Source organism: Macaca fascicularis, chromosome 9 (assembly GCF_037993035.2).
Source record: "Macaca fascicularis isolate 582-1 chromosome 9, T2T-MFA8v1.1".
Taxonomy (NCBI): domain Eukaryota; kingdom Metazoa; phylum Chordata; class Mammalia; order Primates; family Cercopithecidae; genus Macaca; species Macaca fascicularis.
In genome coordinates, this window is record NC_088383.1 from 109,422,620 (window position 1) to 109,442,036 (window position 19,417).

Below are 19,417 nucleotides of genomic sequence, written 5' to 3' on the forward strand. Positions count from 1 at the left end.
GACCAGCCTGGACAATACAGTGAGATCCTGTCTACAAAAAATTAAACAATTAGCCTAGCACAGTGATGTGTACCTGTAGTCCCAGTTACTCAGGAGGCTGAAGCAGGAGGATCACTTGCACCTAGGAGTTCAAGGCTGCAGTGAGCTATGATGGCACCCCTGCACTTCAGCTTGGGTGACAGAGAAAGACCCTGTTTACATTAAAAAAAAAAAAAAGACAAAAGAAAATAAAGGGCTGGGCGTGGTGGCTCACGCCTGTAGTCTGAGCACTTTGGGAGGCTGAGGCAAGTGGATCCCCTGAGGTCAGGCATTCGAGACCAGCCTGGCCAACATGGTGAAACCCCAGCTCTACTAAAAATACAAAAATTAGCCAGGCATGGTGGTGGACGCCTGTAATCCCAGCTACTTGGGAGGCTGAGGCAGAATTGCTTGAACCTAGGAGGCAGAGGTTGCAGTGAGCCAAGATCACGCCACTGCACTCTAGCCTTGGCAACGGAGTGAGACTCCGTCTCAAAAAAAAAAAAAGAAAAGAAAAGAAAACAAAAACATTCTATTTATCCCCCCCTCAGTTGATAGACTTTTTTTTTTTTTTTTGGCTATTATGAATAATGCTGCTATGAAAATAAATGTACAAGTTTTGTTGGACATATGTTTTCAATTCTCATGAGTATATACCTAGGAGTGGAATTGCTGGCTTATATGGTAACTTCATATTTAACCTTTTGAAGAATTGGCAGACTATTTTCCAAAGTGTCTGCACAATTTTACAATATCACCAGCAATGTATGATTTCTCCACATCCTCACCAACAGTTGTCTTTTTTATTTTAGCTATATTTGTGGGTGCAAATCCTTGTCATGTTTTTAATTCATATTTCCCTGATGACTAGTGATATTGTGCATCTTTTCATGTGCATATTGGCTATTTGTGTATTTTCTCTGGAGAAATGTCTATTCAAGTCCCTTGCTGATTTTTAAAAAATTTTATTTATTTATTTATTTATTTATTTTTGGGATGGAGTCTTGCTCTGTTGCCCAGGCTAGAGTGCAGTGGCACATTCTTGGCTCATTGCAACCTCCGCCTCTCGGGTTCAATCGATTCTCCTGCCAGCTTCCCGAGTAGCGGGGGATACAGGCGTGCACCACCATACCTGGCTAATTTTTGTACTTTTTGGTGGAGACAGTGTTTCACCATGTTACCCAGGCTGGTCTCAAACTCCTGACCTTAAGTGATCTGCCCGCCTCAGCCTCCCAGAGTGCTGGTATTACAGGCACTAGCCACTGCGTTGCCAATATTTTCTCCCATTCTGTGAGCTATCTTTTTGCTTTCTTGATGGTGTTTTTAGAAGTGCAAACGTTTTTAATGTTGAAGAAGTTCAATTTATCTGTGCTTTATTTTGTCACTTGTGCTTTTGGTATCACAGCTATAACACCACTGCCGAACCCCATGTCACAAAAATTTACACGCATCCTTTGTTCTAAGAGTTTTATAGTTTTTGCAGTTACACTTAAGTATGTGATACATTTTGAGTTAATTAAAGGGGATAGGGAGTTGCAATGTTAAATAAATGTATGTTGTGCAATAACAATCCAACTTAATCCTTTTGTATGTGTATATCCAGTTGCCCCAGAGCCACTGGCTGCAAATACTAAGAATAGGTGAGATTTAGCAGAACAGCCGAACAAAGGTACAGAGGCATGAATGCATGGAGGCCCAGGAATAGCAACTGGTTCAGCCTGAATAGAGGATTGGACAAGTAGGGATATTTAATGGGAAATGAGACTGGAAAGGTTATGTAGTCAGATTATGGAGGGTCTTGAGTACCAAAAGTTGGAGAACTGTGGAAGATTCTTGAGCAGAAGAATGACATCAGAATCAGTCTTTCAGAAGATTGGTCTAGCTGAAGACTATACCTGGATTGGAATGGGGGTAAACAATGTAAGCAGAGAAGTCAGAACTTCTATGGTGGTCTAGGTGGGAGATCACAGCTAAGACTGTGACAGTAAGAGTAGAAAAGAGGGAGCTGATAAGCAAAAAGTATGAGAGGCACAATACACGTAAGTCCTGGTAACCTATTGGATGATGACAGCAAATTGGTAGAGACTTGGCAAAATGGTGGTTCCATTAATAATAATAATAATAATAATAATAAAAGTCAGGAGAAGTAGCTAGTTTGGTAGGAAAGATGAGTTAGCTTTTAGATAAACCGTCTTCACAATTTGAAACATTCCCAGTAGAGAAATCTAACTTTCATGTGGAAATGCAGCTCTGGATCTCAAGAAAGCAGTCAGGGCTGAAATTAAGGCTTTGGGAGACATCACTTAATCATGATTGTTAGAACCATGCACATAAATGAGGAAGTCCCCCTCTCTCTCTAGATAGCAGCTCCTTTAGAGTTTTCTCAGACGATATTTCTTCCTACTACCACCCCTAAATGTGGGTTCCTGCATTCGTTCATTCAACAAACATTAAAATACATTTAATAAACATTATTAAATGCGTATTATTGCCAGACATTGTTCAAGGCACTGGTAATATTTGATGAACAAAATAGAGCAATCAACAAACAAAAAAAACTTGCCTTAATAAAGCTTACAGCCTAGTGGGAGGAGGCAAACAGTAAATAAATATATATGTAAAGCATATAGTGTTCATAAGCAGAGAAAGGGGATGGGGGAGATGGAGTTGCAATTTTAAACAGGATGATGAAGGAAAGCCTCAGGGAGAAGGACACATGTGATTAAAAGGCTGATGTAGGTGAAGGAACAAACTATGTAGATATCTGAGTACAAAGCATTCCAGGATTCCAGGAACAGAGAACATGCAATGACCCGGAGGCTGGAGAGTGCCTGGTGGGTGAGAGAAACAACAAGGAGACCAGCACAGCTGGCGAAGAGTAGTGAGGGGAAAGCAGGAGATCAGGTCAGAGGCATAAATGGAGGCCAGATTGTGTAGGGGCTTATAACCCACGGTAAGAATTTGACTTCTGTTTGGTGTGAGATAGGAAATTATTAGAGGATTTTGAGCAGAAGTTGGCAACATTTGATCTGTATTTTAAAGGTATCAATCTTTAAACAGACCACTCATTTTGAAAATAGAATTTGGGAGAATAAAGGCAGAAGCAGGGAGGTCAATCAGATGGCTTTTACTGTAATCCAGAGAAGAGATGACAGCTTGAGCCAGGGTGACAACAGCGAAGGTGTTGAGAACTGGTTAGATGCTGGATATATTTTGAGTTGGAGCTAGCATGATTTGAGAACAGACTGAAACAGGATGTGAGAGAAAGAAAGGAGTCAAAGATGACTCTTGGCTGGGCACGGTGGCTCATGCCTGTAATCCCAGCACTTTGAGAGGCTGAAGTGGGCAGATTGCGTGAGGTCAGGAGTTTGAGACCAGCCTGGCCAATGTGGCCAAACCCCATCTCTACTAAAAATACAAAAATTAACTGGACACGGTTGCGCATGCCTGTAATCCCAGCTTCTTGGGAGGCTGAGGCACAAGAATTGCTTGAACCCGAGAGGCAGAGGTTGTAATGAGCCAAGATGGCACCACTGCACTCTAGCCTGTGCGACAGAGCAAGATTCTGTCTCAAAAAAAAGAAAAGAAAAAAAAAGAAAAGTGACTCATTATGATTTTTGTCTGAGTAACTAGGAGGAACAGTCCTTTACTTAGATGGAGAAGACTACAGAAGGGGTAGGCTTGGGTGGTGGCAGCAAGGATCAGGAGTTCAGTTTTGGACATGTTAAGTTTGAGATGCATATTAAACACTGAAGGAGAGATGCCAAGAATACAGTTGGATATGCAAGCCTAGAGTTCAAGCAAACATCTGAGAAGAGGTGGGAGGGTTCAGGAAGGCATGAACTCTTTGAATGGTCCTGAATCTGGGTAATAGTGTCAGCAACTGTACAACCTCATGGGAAATGGGAAGCTTGTACCTTCATCTGGGAGTATAATGGTTTTAGCATGTTCTGTCTACATAGCAGCCTCCATTTGTTAAAATTTATATCTTAAAACAAATTTACATCTTCAATGTTTGTTAGCATCTTTCCTTCAATCACATAACTGTCCCTAGGTGGCACCCATACAAACACTTAGATTCCTTCCTTTCTGGTTCTCTTTGCATCTTCTCACAACTCACTATATTTTCTGAAATCTATATTTTACTTCCAAAAGGAAACCATGCCATTGTTTCATTGACCAAGAACAAGATCCTCCTCCTTTGGTACTCACTACAGGACGGTCTTTTCTTTTTTTTTTTTTGAGATGGAGTCTCGCTCTGTCGCCCAGGCTGGAGTGCAGTGGTGCAATCTCGGCTCACTGTAACCTCCACCTCCTGGGTTCGAGTGATTCTCCTTCATCAGCCTCCTAAGTAGCTGGGATTACAGGCATGCGTCACTATGCCCGGCTAATTTTTGTACTTTTAGCAGAGATGGGGTTTCACCATGTTGGTCAGGCTGATCTCAAACTCCTGACCTCGAGATCTGCCCACCTTGGCCTCCCAAAGTGCCGGGATTACAGGCGTGAACCACCGCACCCAGACGAGTCTTTTCTTAATATAGGATATTTTGGATATGAATAAGCCAGCCATAAGGTTCAAATATGTCTGCAAATAACTCGGAGGTTAACAACACAAGTCGGCCCGGCACAGTGGCTCATGCCTGTAATCCCAGCACTTTGGGATGCGAGGTGGGCAGATCACCTGAGGTTGGGAGTTCGAGACCAGCCTGGCCAACATGGTGAAACCCCGTCTCTACTAAAATTACAAAATTAGCCAGGCATAGTGGCACACGCCTGTAATCCCAGCTACTTGGGAGTTCAAGACAGGAGAATCACTTGAACTTGGGAGGCGGAGGCTGCAGTGAGCCGAGATCATGCCACTGCACTCTAGTCTGGGCAAGACAGAACAAGACTCCGTCTCAAAAAACAAACAAACAAAAAAACACAAGTCCCAGGAGGCGGAGTCTGCAGTGAGCTGACATCGCACAACTGCACTCCAGCCTAGGCAAGATAGAGCGAGACTCTGTCTCAGAAAAACAAAACAAAGCAAAACAAAACAAAAACACGTATCACTTTAAAGGAATGTTGTCCAAATAAGGCCTATAGTGTTGTTCCATGACAGGTGCTCAATTAAGTCTCATTCATTGATCAGTTGGGCTAGACCAGGACATCATACAGATCTTTGCATATTGTAGAATCTTCCAGGAAATAATTCTCTAGAATCTCTGTCTATCACTCCCTGTAGTTCTGATTTAGACTCCTTTCACAGGAAGACTCTTCACCCTGACTATGGCAAAGCTTTTTGTCACTCAATTTGCTTTGCTGTTTTGTTTTCTTTCCTGATAATTTCTGTCTTAAGGAAAATGGGAACTAGCTATGTCAGGCTTGGTAATGTCCAAATCTTTGAACATTATTCCTAACATAAAAAATGCCTTTCTGAGTCAGAACAAGCTCAGGCCCCTTTCCCCAAGGCAAAGCGGCTTCACTGACTCCTCTGACATGTCTTTAAGGATCAGAAATTCATCTCCAAACCTATAACGGCTTTGGAAATTGTGAATTCATTTAAGTCATCTGAATTTTATTTTGTGTTTTGCTGGTACTACTACATCTGACCGACCAGTGCTTCTTTTCAGTTGACTTAACGTTGCCTACCAAGCTTTAAAAAGTAGGCCTTAGTGGCCAGGCGCGGTGGCTCACACCTGTAATCCCAGCACTTTGGGAGGCCGAGGATCACGAGGTCACGAGATCAAGACCAGCCTGGTTAACACGGTGAAACCCCGTCTCTACTAAAATACAAAAAAAAAAAAAAAATTAGCCGGGCATGGTGGTGGGTGCCTATAGTCCCAGCTACTCGGGAGGCTGAGGCAGGAGAATGGTGTGAACCTGGGAGGCAGAGTTTGCAGTGAGCCGAGATCACACCACTGCACTGTAGCCTGGGCAACAGAGTGAGACTCTGTCTAAAAAAAAAAAAAAAAAATAGGCCTTAGTTTTGCTAGACTTCATAGTAATTTTGATTTTCTAAAATTCTATTACAACTCGTTTAGAATCTTTTTCATCTTCTCGTATGGCAGCCTCTTAGTTTGTTAATACTGGTTTTCAAAAACTACTCACATTTTTGGTGTTGTATGTGTTTTGTATGAAGAGAGTCAGTCAAGCTCTTTTGGCCTGCCAAGAGACTAAACTTTCTTGGTCTATTTCATTTCCAATCCCCTTTCTGGTGATGTTCAGCATCTTTTTTTTTTTTTTTTTTTTTTTTTTTTTGAGACGGAGTCTCACTCTGTCCCCCTTGCTGGAGTGCAGTGGCCGGATCTCAGCTCACTGCAAGCTCTGCCTCCCGGGTTCAGGCCATTCTCCTGCCTCAGCCTCCCGAGTAGCTGGGACTACAGGCGCCCGCCACCTCGCCCGGCTAGTTTTTTTTTTGTATTTTTTAGTAGAGACGGGGTTTCACTGTGTTAGCCAGGATGGTCTCGATCTCCTGACCTCGTGATCCACCCGTCTCGGCCTCCCAAAGTGCTGGGATTACAGGCTTGAGTTCAGCATCTTATTGACCTTCAGAATTGCAGGGGTACACCAGATTTCATGGAACAATACATAATAATTCCCGCATTACTTCCTCACATTATAATGGAAAAAGAAAGATAATAGATTGATTTTCAAATGCCTATACTGAAGTCATTCTCCAAGTCTCTAGCCCTGCAGATCATGTGTGTATGTACATATATATTTAACTTTTTATTTTTAGATAATTATAGATTTGCAAGACTTGTACAGGGAAGAAATGTACAGGGAAGTCGCATGTACGCTTGCCCCAACCTTCCCCAGTGTGAACACCTTACAGTGTTAGTACAGTATCCATGAAGCTTATTCAGACTTCACCATTTTTACATGCACTTATTTGTACATGTACTCATGTGTGTGGCTTTATGCAATTTTGGCATGTGTAGCCTTGTATAACCATAGTCAAGACATTTGGCCATCCCCCCCAAGACTTTCTCATGTTACTCTTTATAGCCACATCCATCCCCCATCCCAAATCCTTGGCAACCACTAATCTGTCCTCCAGCTCTATAATTATATAATGTATATTATTTCACTATTGTTATGTAAATATAATCATGCAGTACGTATCCTTCCGAGATTGACTTTAATCATCCGTAACTTACTTCAGGTTCATCCAAGTTGTTGCATGTATCAACAGACCAGTCCCTTTTATTGTTAATATTCTATGGTATGAATGTAGCACAGTTTTCTAAACCATTCACCCTTTGAAGGACATTGGGTAGTTTCCAATTTTTGACTATTATGAATAAAGTGGCTATGAGCATCTAGGTACAACTTTCTGAGTGAAAATAAGTCTTCATTTCTCTGGGATAAATGCCCAAGAGTGCAATTGCTGAGTCATATGGCAAGTTCATTTTTAGTTTAGTTTAGTTTTTTTTTTTTTTTTCTGAGACAGAATCTCACTCTGTCACCCAGACTGGAGTGCAGCGGTGCAATCTCAGCTCATTGCAGCCTCTGCCTCCAGTAATCAAGTGATTCTTGTGCCTCAGCCACCTGAGTAGCTGGGATAATAAGCATATACCACCATGACTAGCTATTTTTTTTTTTTTAAGTAGAGATTGGGTTTCGCCATGATGCCTAGGCTGGTCTTGAACTCTTGGATTCAGGTGATCCACCCACCTCAGCCTCCCAAAGTGGTAGGATTACGGACGTGAGCCACTGCACCCAGCCCATTTTTAGCTTTAAAAGGGGCAGCCAAGCCATTTTCCCAAGTCAGATGACTTATTTTTAGAGTTTAATTATGACTCAATCCCTAGAGAGAGATTCCACTGTTTACTTCTTCCTAATTAGAGAAGTATCCTTCTAACATCCCATAGAGTCAGATGAACTTGGATTCAAATCCTGCTTCACTCACTTACTAGCTGGGTGAGCCTGAACACATGTTTAACTTTTCTGGAGTCTCAGATTTCCTATTTGCAAAATAGAGATAATAATGCCTGAGACAGTAAGGATTTAACAAGATCAACATGTAAAATACTGAGAGTAGAGCATAAGGAACATAGTCAGGAGTTAATGCTAGCTCTCTCCCCACTTCATGGCAGAATAATCAGCAACCATTACTATCAAGTTTATGGTACTAGAAATTTTACCTGGCTTTAAAAATGCAAGGAAATTATACTACTTTTATTAATGTTCTTTTCTACTAAGTTTTGTGAGTGTGTGTGTGTGTGTGTGTGTTTAAATGGAATTTTGCTCTGTTGCCCAGGCTGGAGTGCAGTGGCATGATCTCGGCTCACTGCTACATCCACCTCCCAGGTTCAAGTGATTCTCATGCCTCAGCCTCCTGAGTAGCTGGGACTACAGGTGTCCACCACCGTGCCCTGCTAATTTTTGTATTTTTAGCAGAGACGGGGTTTCGCCATGTTTGGCCAGGCTGGTCTCGAACTCCCGACCTCAAGTGATCCGCCTGCTTCAGCCTCCCAAAGTGCTGGGAATACAGGCATGAGCCACCCCACCTGGCTGTAAATTATCTTTAGTAGGTTTGTTATGCACAGTGTTTCCTGGGTAAAACTAGTTGCCCTTTCTTCCTATTAATTACATGTGCTGAAGTAATTCTTACCACTCTTGGAAGCAGAAACAAGTTGGTGTCTCTGCATTATATTCTGTTTTTGTTTTTTCTCTTATAGGTCAGTGAACAATTTCCTGATGACTGGTCCAAAAGTAAGAACAAATTCCTTTAATTGATACAGATTTCACTAATCTTAGCCTGTTGACTAAAGATGATAAATGCAGATTTTTCATCATATCCACATCTTTTGTTATGCTATATATATTACAGATAGAAAGACTGAGACCCAGAGGGTGTTAGGGACACATCTAAAACCACATAGCAAGCCATTGTCAGAGCCAAGATAAGAACTCAGGAGCACTAATTCTGAATTTATGGCTAGAATTTCCAGAGCCATAAAAGTCAACAGCCTTTTATAGGTGTCAGGCTGCAAAGCCACACATCCTTCTCAGTGCCCCATGGTGGGATGCAGTTTCCCATGTTTAAAATGCTGGAATTGTACTACATGATCTTTACATTCATGGGCATTTTCAGTTCCAAAATGTTATTTTCTAAGATGGTCATGTGATGAGAACTGCTTAAATTTCATGAATTGTGTGATTTGGGCTCATTTTGGAGAGGCAGGATAGTTTAATGAATAAAGGTGAATAAAGGATGACAGGGACTAGAGTCTGATAAAACTGGTTTCATTTCTAGTTCTGCCATTTGCTAGCTCTGCAACTTTGGGGAAGTCACTTTAGCTCATTCCCTGAGCCTCGGTTTCCTAATCTATAAAATAGTGCCTATTTCACAGGTTATCTGTGATGACAAATGAGACAGCATATTTAAAGTGCTTACTCCATCATTATTTTGGAGGGATGGGAGAGTGAGCAGGAAGGGAGGTGTTTGGTCAGTTTAGGGTAAATTCCTCCTAAGTTCAGTCTGAGTTTTTACCCCTATGTCCCTACAGGCTTACCTGATTTACTCCAGCAGTGTGGCAGCTGGTGCCCAGAGTGGTATTGAAGAATGCAAGTATCAGTTTGCCTGGGACCGCTGGAACTGCCCTGAGAGAGCTCTGCAGCTGTCCAGCCATGGTGGGCTTCGCAGTGGTAAGAAAAGCTTCAGCCACAGCTCCCTGGACCCCCTGGTCACAGGTTAGAGCCCCAGGGATAGTCCCTTGTCTCCTCGACACACTTATTCCTCACCTGCTCTCTTCTCTTAGGTCATCTCCCTCTCCAGGATCTTCTCTTTTCCTTTTCTACTTCCTTTTTCCCACCTATAGAGTTTTTTCTTTCTTTCTCAACACTCTCATTGCTCAACAAATGGATATTGCCTTACTCCCAATCCCATACCATCCTTGGCCTCCCAGTTGGCTAAAGGTCTCCTCACAATGTAAGTAATATCAGGAGGTAGGCAGGGGTCACAATTTCTCATACCCCTTAGCCCCTTCCTTAGCAGAGAGGTACTGGGCAAGTGGAGAGTGACTTGGAGGCCAGATTCCCATGGAGAAGATAAGATAAAGAGTGGCCATGCCAGTAAATGAAAGAGCTGCCAATCAGAGGTTCTTTTCAAGACTAACTGCACATGACTTTTAGACCCCAGTGTTCCAGGAGGAATTGGGGATGGGTTCTTTACAACCTAGCCTTCAGATTCATCTCCCTCCCCATTTCTTCCTCAGGCTCTTTCCAACCTAAATCATTTACAATCATGTGTGTCAACAGTACCCTAGTTACCTGGTCATAAAATGTGTGACCTGAAATGACAGGAGGTGAGAAGAATAGGGCTAATTCCAGGGATGGAGCAGACCATGGAAGAGGGTAAGATTCACTGTAAAGATGGGAAGGCCAGGCACAGTGGCTCAAGTTTGTAATCCCAAGCTCTTCGGGAGGACGCAGTAGGAAGACTGAGCCCAGAGTTCCAGACAAGCCTGGGCAACATAGTGAGACCCTCTCTCTGCAAAAAATAAAAGTTAAAAAATAATAATAAAGATGGGGAAATAGGATGGAGCTTGGGAAAGAGGATATAATGATGGTTATTAAAGAAAGGTAGCGTGTCTGGTATTTCTTTAAGCTGCAACCCCTCCCTCTAACTCTGGATTTTTGGTTCCTGCTAGCTAATCGGGAGACAGCATTTGTGCATGCCATCAGTTCTGCTGGAGTCATGTACACCCTGACTAGAAACTGCAGCCTTGGAGATTTTGATAACTGTGGCTGTGATGACTCCCGCAATGGGCAACTGGGTGAGTAGTAACGTGGGGATGGGTACCATAGGCCAGCTCAATTCACATAAAGAATGAAAAGCCTAGTGGGGGTGAAGAAGAGCTGTCTTTTTCTAAATATGAAGAAAATCATGCGGAAGATGGGTGAACGAGTTTGATCCCAAGCCCTACAATGACAAGCCAGGCTAAATGTAGCTTAGGACCTTCTTGTCCCATTGAGTAGTTTCCTTAATTTAAACATAATAATAAAGAAGCAACACTCTGGGGATTCCTCTGTTGCTTCTCTCAAACACAAGGGGAACTTCCTTCGTGTTGCCTATCCCCGTCTACTTTCCACTCTTTACCTCCAGTACCGTCTCCAATCCTGTGCCCTCCTGACCAATTTCCAACATCATTGTTCCATATTTCAATTGTACCCCTCTTTCCCACTCAATGCTTGAGCTTTCCTCATCTTTTTGGCACCATTTTGTCCCTTCTGGACCTCAATCACCAGCAGGGCACGTGCACCTTCTGCCCATGGGTAGAGGCACTGTTGGCAGAGGAGTGTCCTGGCGCCTTGCAAAGAATCCACTCGGCAACTACTTACGTCATTGAGCTCTGAGCAGGGGATTGGCTACACCTGGAAGTGGGCGTGTAAAGGTGGCAAAAACAAATATAGACGGCAACCGATCTGGATACAGGGTACTCGCCCAACCTTAATCCTCTCCTATCCTGGACCCCCCACCCCGAACCCAGTTAGAAACAGCAGCCCAGGAGGCTCTGCGCCCGCTTGCTTAATGACCTGTCCTCCCCCTGCACTTTTCCAGGGGGCCAAGGCTGGCTGTGGGGAGGCTGCAGTGACAATGTGGGCTTCGGAGAGGCGATTTCCAAGCAGTTTGTCGATGCCCTGGAAACAGGACAGGATGCACGGGCAGCCATGAACCTGCACAACAACGAGGCTGGCCGCAAGGTGAGTCCCGCCGCCCATGGGAATAGGCAGCTGCTGGCTCCATCCACTACGAGCTCCAGGTGTGGACAACTCTTGCGTTCATTTAAAAGACTGGCAAAATAAGGTACCAAGTGGGCTGGTCCAGTAGACTAACTAGACTCCTCGCAACTCCCGCAGGGGCAGTTAAACTCGCCACGCGCTTAATCTCGGGTCTCTCACTCCTAGCTCTCTCCCCAGGCAGTGAAGGGCACCATGAAACGTACGTGCAAGTGCCACGGCGTGTCTGGCAGCTGCACCACGCAGACCTGTTGGCTGCAGCTGCCCGAGTTCCGCGAGGTGGGCGCGCACCTGAAGGAGAAGTACCACGCAGCACTCAAGGTGGACCTGCTGCAGGGTGCTGGCAACAGCGCTGCCGGCCGCGGCGCCATCGCCGACACCTTTCGCTCCATCTCCACCTGGGAGCTGGTGCACCTGGAGGACTCCCCGGACTACTGCCTGGAGAACAAAACGCTAGGACTGCTGGGCACCGAAGGCCGAGAGTGCCTGAGGCGCGGGCGGGCCCTGGGTCGCTGGGAACGCCGCAGCTGCCGCCGGCTCTGCGGGGACTGCGGGCTGGCGGTGGAGGAGCGCCGGGCCGAGACAGTGTCCAGCTGCAACTGCAAGTTCCACTGGTGCTGCGCAGTCCGCTGCGAGCAGTGCCGCCGGCGGGTCACCAAGTACTTCTGCAGCCGCGCAGAGCGGCCGCGGGGGGGCGCTGCGCACAAACCCGGGAGAAAACCCTAAGCGTTTCCTCTGCCCCCTCCTTTTCCCACCGGTTCTTGGCTTCTTTTAGAGACCCCAGTAATTGTGGAACCTAGGGAAAGGGGAACCCGCTCCAGACCTAGGGATCCTGAGAAGGAGAGACTGCAAATTCTCCGAAGCTTGCCACTTTCCAGCCTGTTTCCCCAATTCCTCTGTGCTCTCCTAGGGCGCTGTTTGAAGCCTCCTCGCAGCCACACCTTGGTCTGACTGAGAACTCAGGCTTTGAGCTGCTGATCTTCCTTGGATTAGGATGAGAACAGGTGTTCCTCCTCCCCTTTCTTAGCAACCCTAATGTCTGATCTAGCCTATCAAGCCTTAGGCGCTGGAAGAACCCTTCTCAGACACGCAGGGCCCAGGTAAAGCCAAAGCTTTGCCCTTTTGCCCACTGCTGCCCCTCTCTTCTGCACAGCTCCTCCCCTGCTACCTGCTGACCCAGACTCCCCAGGAATCTTGAATGCTTTCTCTCCTCTTCTCCCTTTCCTTTCTTTACCAGAAAAACTGAGGAAACTGGCCCCGGCAAAGCATGTCTTTGGGGTTGGTTCCTAGAGGCAGAGGTTGAAGATGGAGGAAGAGGGAGCTCCTCTGGAGTGCTGATTTGAACACCAAGGGTGCTACTCATCCTTGTGGTATCATGTCATGATAGAATTTACTAGTGGGGCAATGACCTTCCTAGACAATCACCCAAGGGACTCTAGATACATACCCCAAAGGTCTAGGAAATACGTTAAGGGTAGATTACAGTCATTTTCTACCCTTTAGAGGTACCTTCTACCTTCTCCTGACCTACTTCCTCCTAGCAACCAACTTTACCTCTTCTTCCCCAAAGGATCTTTGTTCCTCTGAGCCAAGACTGAGGTAAATAAAGCCACTTTCCTGTTCAGATCCTGGTCTGCACCTCTAGGGGCAGGTCATAAGGAGGAGAAACTGAGACCCTTCCTTATCACTAACCTGGTTCTCAAACAGGCAGGATTCACAGCACTGGATCTCTTCCTTTGATGAGTAAACTTCCTGCAATGAAACTGTTGCTAATGGGAAGTTCAGCACCTTGAACCTTAATTTATTGCAGTCATTGTGATATGTGCTCTTTTTCTAGGTACTGCACTTATTCTTGAGGATATTGGGGTGGGATGTGGTAACAGATACAACCTGTGGGCTCTCTCCTCCCTCCCCTCTTGGCAGGATACCATCCTCCCTAGAGCCTCACTTCCCTGGTCGCCCAAGCAGTTACCTGGATTGAGGCTAAGCTGCCAAGGATTAGTAAATCATCTATATAAATCTTCTAATACATTCACTCAATAGCCATGAGCTTGCTGCTTGCGGTACTTGAGTCTTCTGGTTTTATTTTCAGAGAGGAGCACAGCAGGGACTTGTTTATGAAACAGAGCAAGACCTTGGGTAGGGAAGAACCAATCCCTGACAGACCCTCTGTAGCCCAAGGAGCTCGCCAGCCAGCTTCCTTGCCCTAGGACAGTCCCAGGTCTGGGGCTGGGCAGCTCTTCTAGAGCAGAACTGGTCAGATGTTAGATGACCCCAACCTTCCTCTCCCAGAGTAGGAGAAAGCAGTGTGACTGGCTCCAAGTAACAAAAGCCAAGACTCTAGGGGCTCACCTGTAAGAGTCAAGGGTTCCCGTAATCCAAACTAAAGCAATAGCCAGGTCAGATCCCAAACCCCTGGCCTCACCCACATACCTTCTGGTCTTGCCAACACTTACTGAGAGAGTTTCCCCTTCCTGACCGGGGATACACTTCCTTTCAGGGGTTCCTAGTGCTTCATTTCCAGCTCTATCAGCAAAAGGCCCTTCACGGCTTCCCTCCACTTTTATCTGAGCCTCCCAACTCACCTTTTCTCCTTAACCAAGAAGTAGCATATACTAACCTACCTGTCCCACTTTGCAGAATTGCTTGATAATGTACACGAAGAAAGTTTGGCAAGGCAGCTAGAAAATTTAAAAGTACAATGTTGTAAAGTAAAGCTGCATTCTCCAGGAAGTCTCTTAGCATAAAAGCAGGAGAACTATTGTGCTTCATATTTGATAACTGCAGGTCAGCACTCTAAATATGTCATGCTGCCAGAACATTATTTCATAGGCTATTGTTTTATATCCCCAAATGGATACCAGATTCATTCCAGTTCTATCAAGAAAACATGACTGAGCTGCCTTGGATCTGTATGCTTTTCCCTTCCTTTTGCAATATCCACTTGTTCATTTGTTCATTCAACAAACACCAGAGTGGAGACAGTGGTGAACAACTACCGCCATTGCTGCATCATGGAGTTTAAGTTCTCATCTTATACTCAATCGCCAGGGCCGTGGTCCCTTTACAAAGTAGGCAACTCCAGAAATGGTGCTTGGGAAGACATCTTTGAGGTCAGCTAGTCAAACCTTTTGTTTTACAGATTTAAACTGATGCTGAGAAAGATGACTGGCTTCTTCCCCCAACTAGTAAGTTACTGTGGGGTGAGTGCAGAGCACAGGCCCCTTCCCACCTCTCGTGTGCTCTTCAGGAGCCCATCTGTCTCAGTCAGAAGACAGAAACAGAGGGAGGTCCTGAGAAGTGACAAGGAAATTGGTTGGGGTGGGCAAAACACTGTCTCCTTCCTGTCCCTGGCCTGTGAGCCTACACACAGGCAGAGCTTTTTCTTTTTGAAAAGAATCGCAGTCTCAACTGGCCTTAGCAGCAGGTTAGGGCAAAGACAGAGACCGGGTCGTCTTCGGCGCTGGTGGTGCTGGCGGTGGTGGGAGGGGAGGGCAGGCCAGGGCACTCGCCTATTGTAGGTCTGGATTGGATGCTTCCACTCATTCATTTCCTTTTAATTAACCCGCATTCCTGGAGGAGAAATATTTATGTTGGCTCCCATAGAGGCAATCCTCAGACTGGAAAGAAGGGGGAAGAAAGCCTGTCTTAGCAAAACAATATATCTAAAGAGCTCAAGAAGAGAAAATAGGAGAACAAAATGCCATTAAAATAGCCTTCTACCCCCACCGGAGTCAATGAAAACTTCATTTCACATGCTAATCCGCCACTCCGCCCCCTTGTCTTCTCACAACACCTTTTCCGAAAGTGTTTGGGAAAAGTCTTCGCAGTCAGTACACAGCTCCCTGCAGCTCAGACTTCTCCTTGTGTTAGTTCAGGGCCCCAAGTGGGGCTCTCGCTCCAGCAGCGGCTTTTTTCTCCCCCACTTTAATTTAAACAAAGACTTCGGAGTTCATCAACCTCCCACTGAAATTCACAGCTGCTGAACAAACTAATCCCCTCTCCCGGCCTTTCTTCCCTTCAATGGGCTCTTGGCTTCAAAGACACTTTGGGAAAGGACTTTGCTGGGGCTCACACTGCTTCATCAATAGAAGTTAGTGCAAGTATTATCTGAAGAGCAAGTGGCTTTACAAACAAATACTGCCTAACAATCCCTCCCTCCCAAACACACACACATCTAGCCCACAGACATGATGGGATCTACAACAGGATTAGGGCTAGTATCCCCTGGCTTCACACCCAGTCCCTTTGTATAGCTGAGCTCAGCCCTGAAGTGGGGTGCGGAAAACCCTGGAACTGAACACCAGGCACGGATGAAGAGAGACAACCCCCCCGCCCCCAACACACCCAGCAGAGTGACCACAAATGCTGCAAGGAGAGAACCTAATTCAGTGGGGCTGGACACCTTCCTTTAACTTTCTTGATTTATCTCTCCCTAAGCCTCTCCCCTGCCTTACTAGGGTGCAGGAAGCAAGAATAAAGAGGACTAGGAAGGTAATGGCAAAATAGAACCCAGAGGAGACAATGACTGGGAGATGACAGAGGAAACCAAATCAAAGCAGCTTTATTGCACCATTAAGTACATCACTGCATCAAACACAGTGCCACAAATGCAAATCCAAACACAGTGCCACAAATGCAAATCCAGCCAGAGAAGGTAGCCCTGGGACATGTGGTGGCTGCCAGGTAGAAGGGCCCCCAACCCCTGAGGAGCAGTGCTGGAAGAGAATACAGAAATGGGCTTTATCATCACAGAAGGAATGGCCTTGGGCTAAGGCTCCAACATAGTCAAGGGCAGTTCCCCATAGGCTGTGGTTCCCCTGCTCCTATCTCACAGCCTAAGACAGCTTCCAGCAAAAGGCAGTTCACCCCTTTCACCTTCCATCCAACCTAGCCCACCCTAAATAATGCTGGCACATGAGAAATTCCATTTTAACAGCGCCAAAGTTTCCTCTCTTGGTTCTCCTCAGCACCCATCCTCACATCCATGACTTGTTCAAAGGGTGAACAGCAGTCAGCTCTACCCCATACCCTGGACTACAGAGAAATACAGACCTGGAAATATGAAGTCAGAGACAGGGAAAAGGTAAGGGCAGGCTCATAAACCACAGAAGGGAGAAACAAAAGACCCACATGATGGGTCACAGCAGAGGTAGACTTAAAAGTAACAATCCTGTTCACCCTCTCAGAAGCCACGTAAACAGAAGATCCCTGGGGGAGAAGATATTCTGCCCCAGGTCCTTACAGAGTGTAGTATTAGGGAGGGTGAAGAACTGACTCTATGCCCTGCCTCCAGGCCTGGAGTGTCTTGGACAGATCCTAGAAGGCCAGGCATAAAGGAGTAAAAAGCAGGCACTCAGCTGGTTTGGAGTCAAGCCTACAGCATCACATACCTGGCAGCAAGGAAAAGAGTCAGGAAAAACAAACAGAATCTGTTGCAAAAGTCCCCTCTTCTGCAGGGAGGAGTTAAGTAACAGCAGAAGAGGCCTCCTAGCAAGAGAGGCTGCCTGGTTTAGACCAGCAGCTTATGAGCAATGATGAGGACTGCCTTCAAGATAGGCATGAAGCTGGACACTTCGCTGAAGCTGCTGCAGCCCGCCACCTGGGCATGCACTGTGAGGCCCTGCTCAAAGCTTCCTGCATCCACGCATCGGGCAACCTCATGGAGCCCAGCCACGACATGAGGTGAGAGCTGTGGAGGGAATGACCCTTAGGTTAGCGAGCCCAACCTAGTCCCTACCCTGGCAGCATGGAAGGGATAAGGGAAGACTTAAGTTCTGGGCCCAGTCCAGGCAAGATGCACATATTTTGTGGGGAACCCAGGTCAGTGAGACCTATGGGAAGAAAAGACACTGGGCTTCCTTTGGCCATGGTCATGGTGGAAGGGTAGGAGGCAGTGGGAGCACAGGTAGGTGTACTTACTGTCCCCTCACAGAGCTTCTCATATAGACACTCCAGACGCTGGGCTGCCTCTTCCAACTTCCTTTTTGTCTTCTGCAGGGAAAGAAATGGATTCCAACCCCTGCCCCTAAGGCTAACACCTACACAGGGCCATAAAGAATCACAGCATATTAGGCCGGGCGCAGTGGCTCACACCTGTAATCCCAGCACCTCGGGAGGCCGAGGTGGGCGGATTGAGACCATTCTGGCTAACACGGTGAAACCCCATCTCCATTAAAAATACAAAAAATTAGCCAGGCGTGGTGGTGGGTGCCTGTAATCCCAGCTACTTGGGAGGCTGAGCCAGGAGAATGGTGTGAACCCGGGAGGCGGAGCTTGCAGTGAGCTGAGATCGCACGGCTGCACTCCAGCCTGGGCATCAGAGCGAGACTCCATCTCAAAAAAAAAAAGAATCACAGCATATTAGAGCTAGAATGGCTTCATTTCACAGAGGAGGGAATGAAGGCCCAAGAAGGGTAAGCAACTTGCTCAAGCCGACACAGCCAGCAAGGGAATGGCAGACTTCCTTACTCCTGGCTCCACCCTCCTTCCAGTACCCCTGCTGCCTTTAGGTCTCAATGCTGCTGGGTCCTACTGCCAAAGAGCTAGACTTCAGACCAGACTCGAAGTCTCTCACCAGCTCCACATGGACATTAATTAAGTACAAGATAGAGACAGCATGTTCAGGGCAGTGAGAAGAGAGTCACACAAGGAACTGGTCCACAGCTGAGGGGTCCTGGAACCAGCGAGGGGTGCGAGGAGGGCACTGTGGAGAAGGTTCAGACTCACTAAGTCAGTTGCAGACAGGGAGCAACGTTGGAGAAGTGCCTCAAAGCTGCTCTTCAAGGACTGATGCTCTGGGGGCAGCTCCTTCCTTTCCATCTTCTCAGGTGGCAGGTGCTGAAGCTGCTGATAAAGAAGCAGGGAGAAAGGCCAGAGGGGCAATCTGTCCTTCTCATGGCTTCCCTAAGGACTAGTCCCCAGTGACTCACAGTCATACTGTTCCCATCAGAGCAGAGGTGGGGAGATGAGCAGCCTCCCTTTCTCTGCAGTAAGGACACCTGGTACCTGTCCCCAGTTTCCCTCAGCTCAGAGATGGTCTCTGCCTTGAAGAATGAGGCCCATCTACCATGACTTGCACCCAAGGAGGGCTGGAAGGTTTCTCAAGGGAGGGGAATACATTGTTCCTGTTACCTGCAAGCTGAGTTCTCCTGGAGCCCCTGGGGGAGCATGACTCACACCGGAGATAGGGGGCTGTAAGGGAAGAATCCCTTGAAGCTCAGGGGTGAGGCTCATAACTGGAGCAGTAATTGGTGCTGGGGCCATAAATGTCTCTGGCAGCTAAAGAGACAGAAGGAAAGACACATGAGTCTGAGCTGAGAGACTCCATGGCTCTGGTTTTGGGGAGTGGCAGGAATGATAGTGAACAAGGAGGCAGAGGAGTGAGTATGGGAAACTGGGAAGTGACGAGACTGGTGTATGTGTGTAAGAGGGAAAGAGAAAGAGGAGGGTCCTGAGGAAAGAAGAGTAAGTGGGAGGAGGGCGGGGACAGTGTGAGAAGGGGAAGGACTGACTGAATCCTCTAAGGAATTAGAACATGGTCATTGGTGAATGTGCGAGGGAGTGGGTGGGGACAGATGCATTGACCTTGTTCCTCTGGAGGTTTCCCCCGGGGGCTGGAGCTTCTTTCCAGGAATCTTGAGGTCCTATAGGATAAAAAGATAGAGGT

At 46.4% G+C, this 19,417-nt stretch overlaps 2 protein-coding genes across 51 annotated transcripts in view; one reads left to right on the plus strand and one right to left on the minus strand.

Annotated features, from left to right (window-relative positions):
- The first annotated feature begins 9,379 nt into the window (after positions 1-9,379).
- WNT8B (Wnt family member 8B) lies at positions 9,380-15,475 on the plus strand. The gene is made up of 4 exons (XM_005566191.5): positions 9,380-9,654; positions 10,659-10,784; positions 11,570-11,712; positions 11,929-15,475. The coding sequence occupies exons 1-4, from the start codon at positions 9,504-9,506 to the stop codon at positions 12,472-12,474; spliced, it is 966 nt and encodes a 321-aa protein (XP_005566248.4). The 5' UTR covers positions 9,380-9,503; the 3' UTR covers positions 12,475-15,475.
- An 814-nt stretch (positions 15,476-16,289) lies between these two features.
- The window catches only part of SEC31B (SEC31 homolog B, COPII coat complex component), a 34,511-nt gene continuing 31,383 nt past the window's right edge, over positions 16,290-19,417 (minus strand). For 12 of the 50 annotated variants that reach the window (XM_074002489.1, XM_074002494.1, XM_074002459.1 and 9 more), the window contains 5 exons: positions 19,336-19,394; positions 18,883-19,029; positions 18,478-18,597; positions 17,671-17,789; positions 16,290-16,466 (listed from right to left, as the gene is read on the minus strand). In XM_074002489.1, coding sequence (XP_073858590.1) covers positions 16,313-16,466; positions 17,671-17,789; positions 18,478-18,597; positions 18,883-19,029; positions 19,336-19,394 — 599 coding nt within the window. In that variant the 3' untranslated portion in view covers positions 16,290-16,312. Of the gene's footprint in view, positions 17,441-17,670; positions 17,790-18,477; positions 18,598-18,882; positions 19,030-19,335; positions 19,395-19,417 lie in introns of all 50 variants that reach the window. The other 38 variants (XM_074002498.1, XM_074002497.1, XM_074002468.1 and 35 more) reach the window with 9 other exon arrangements.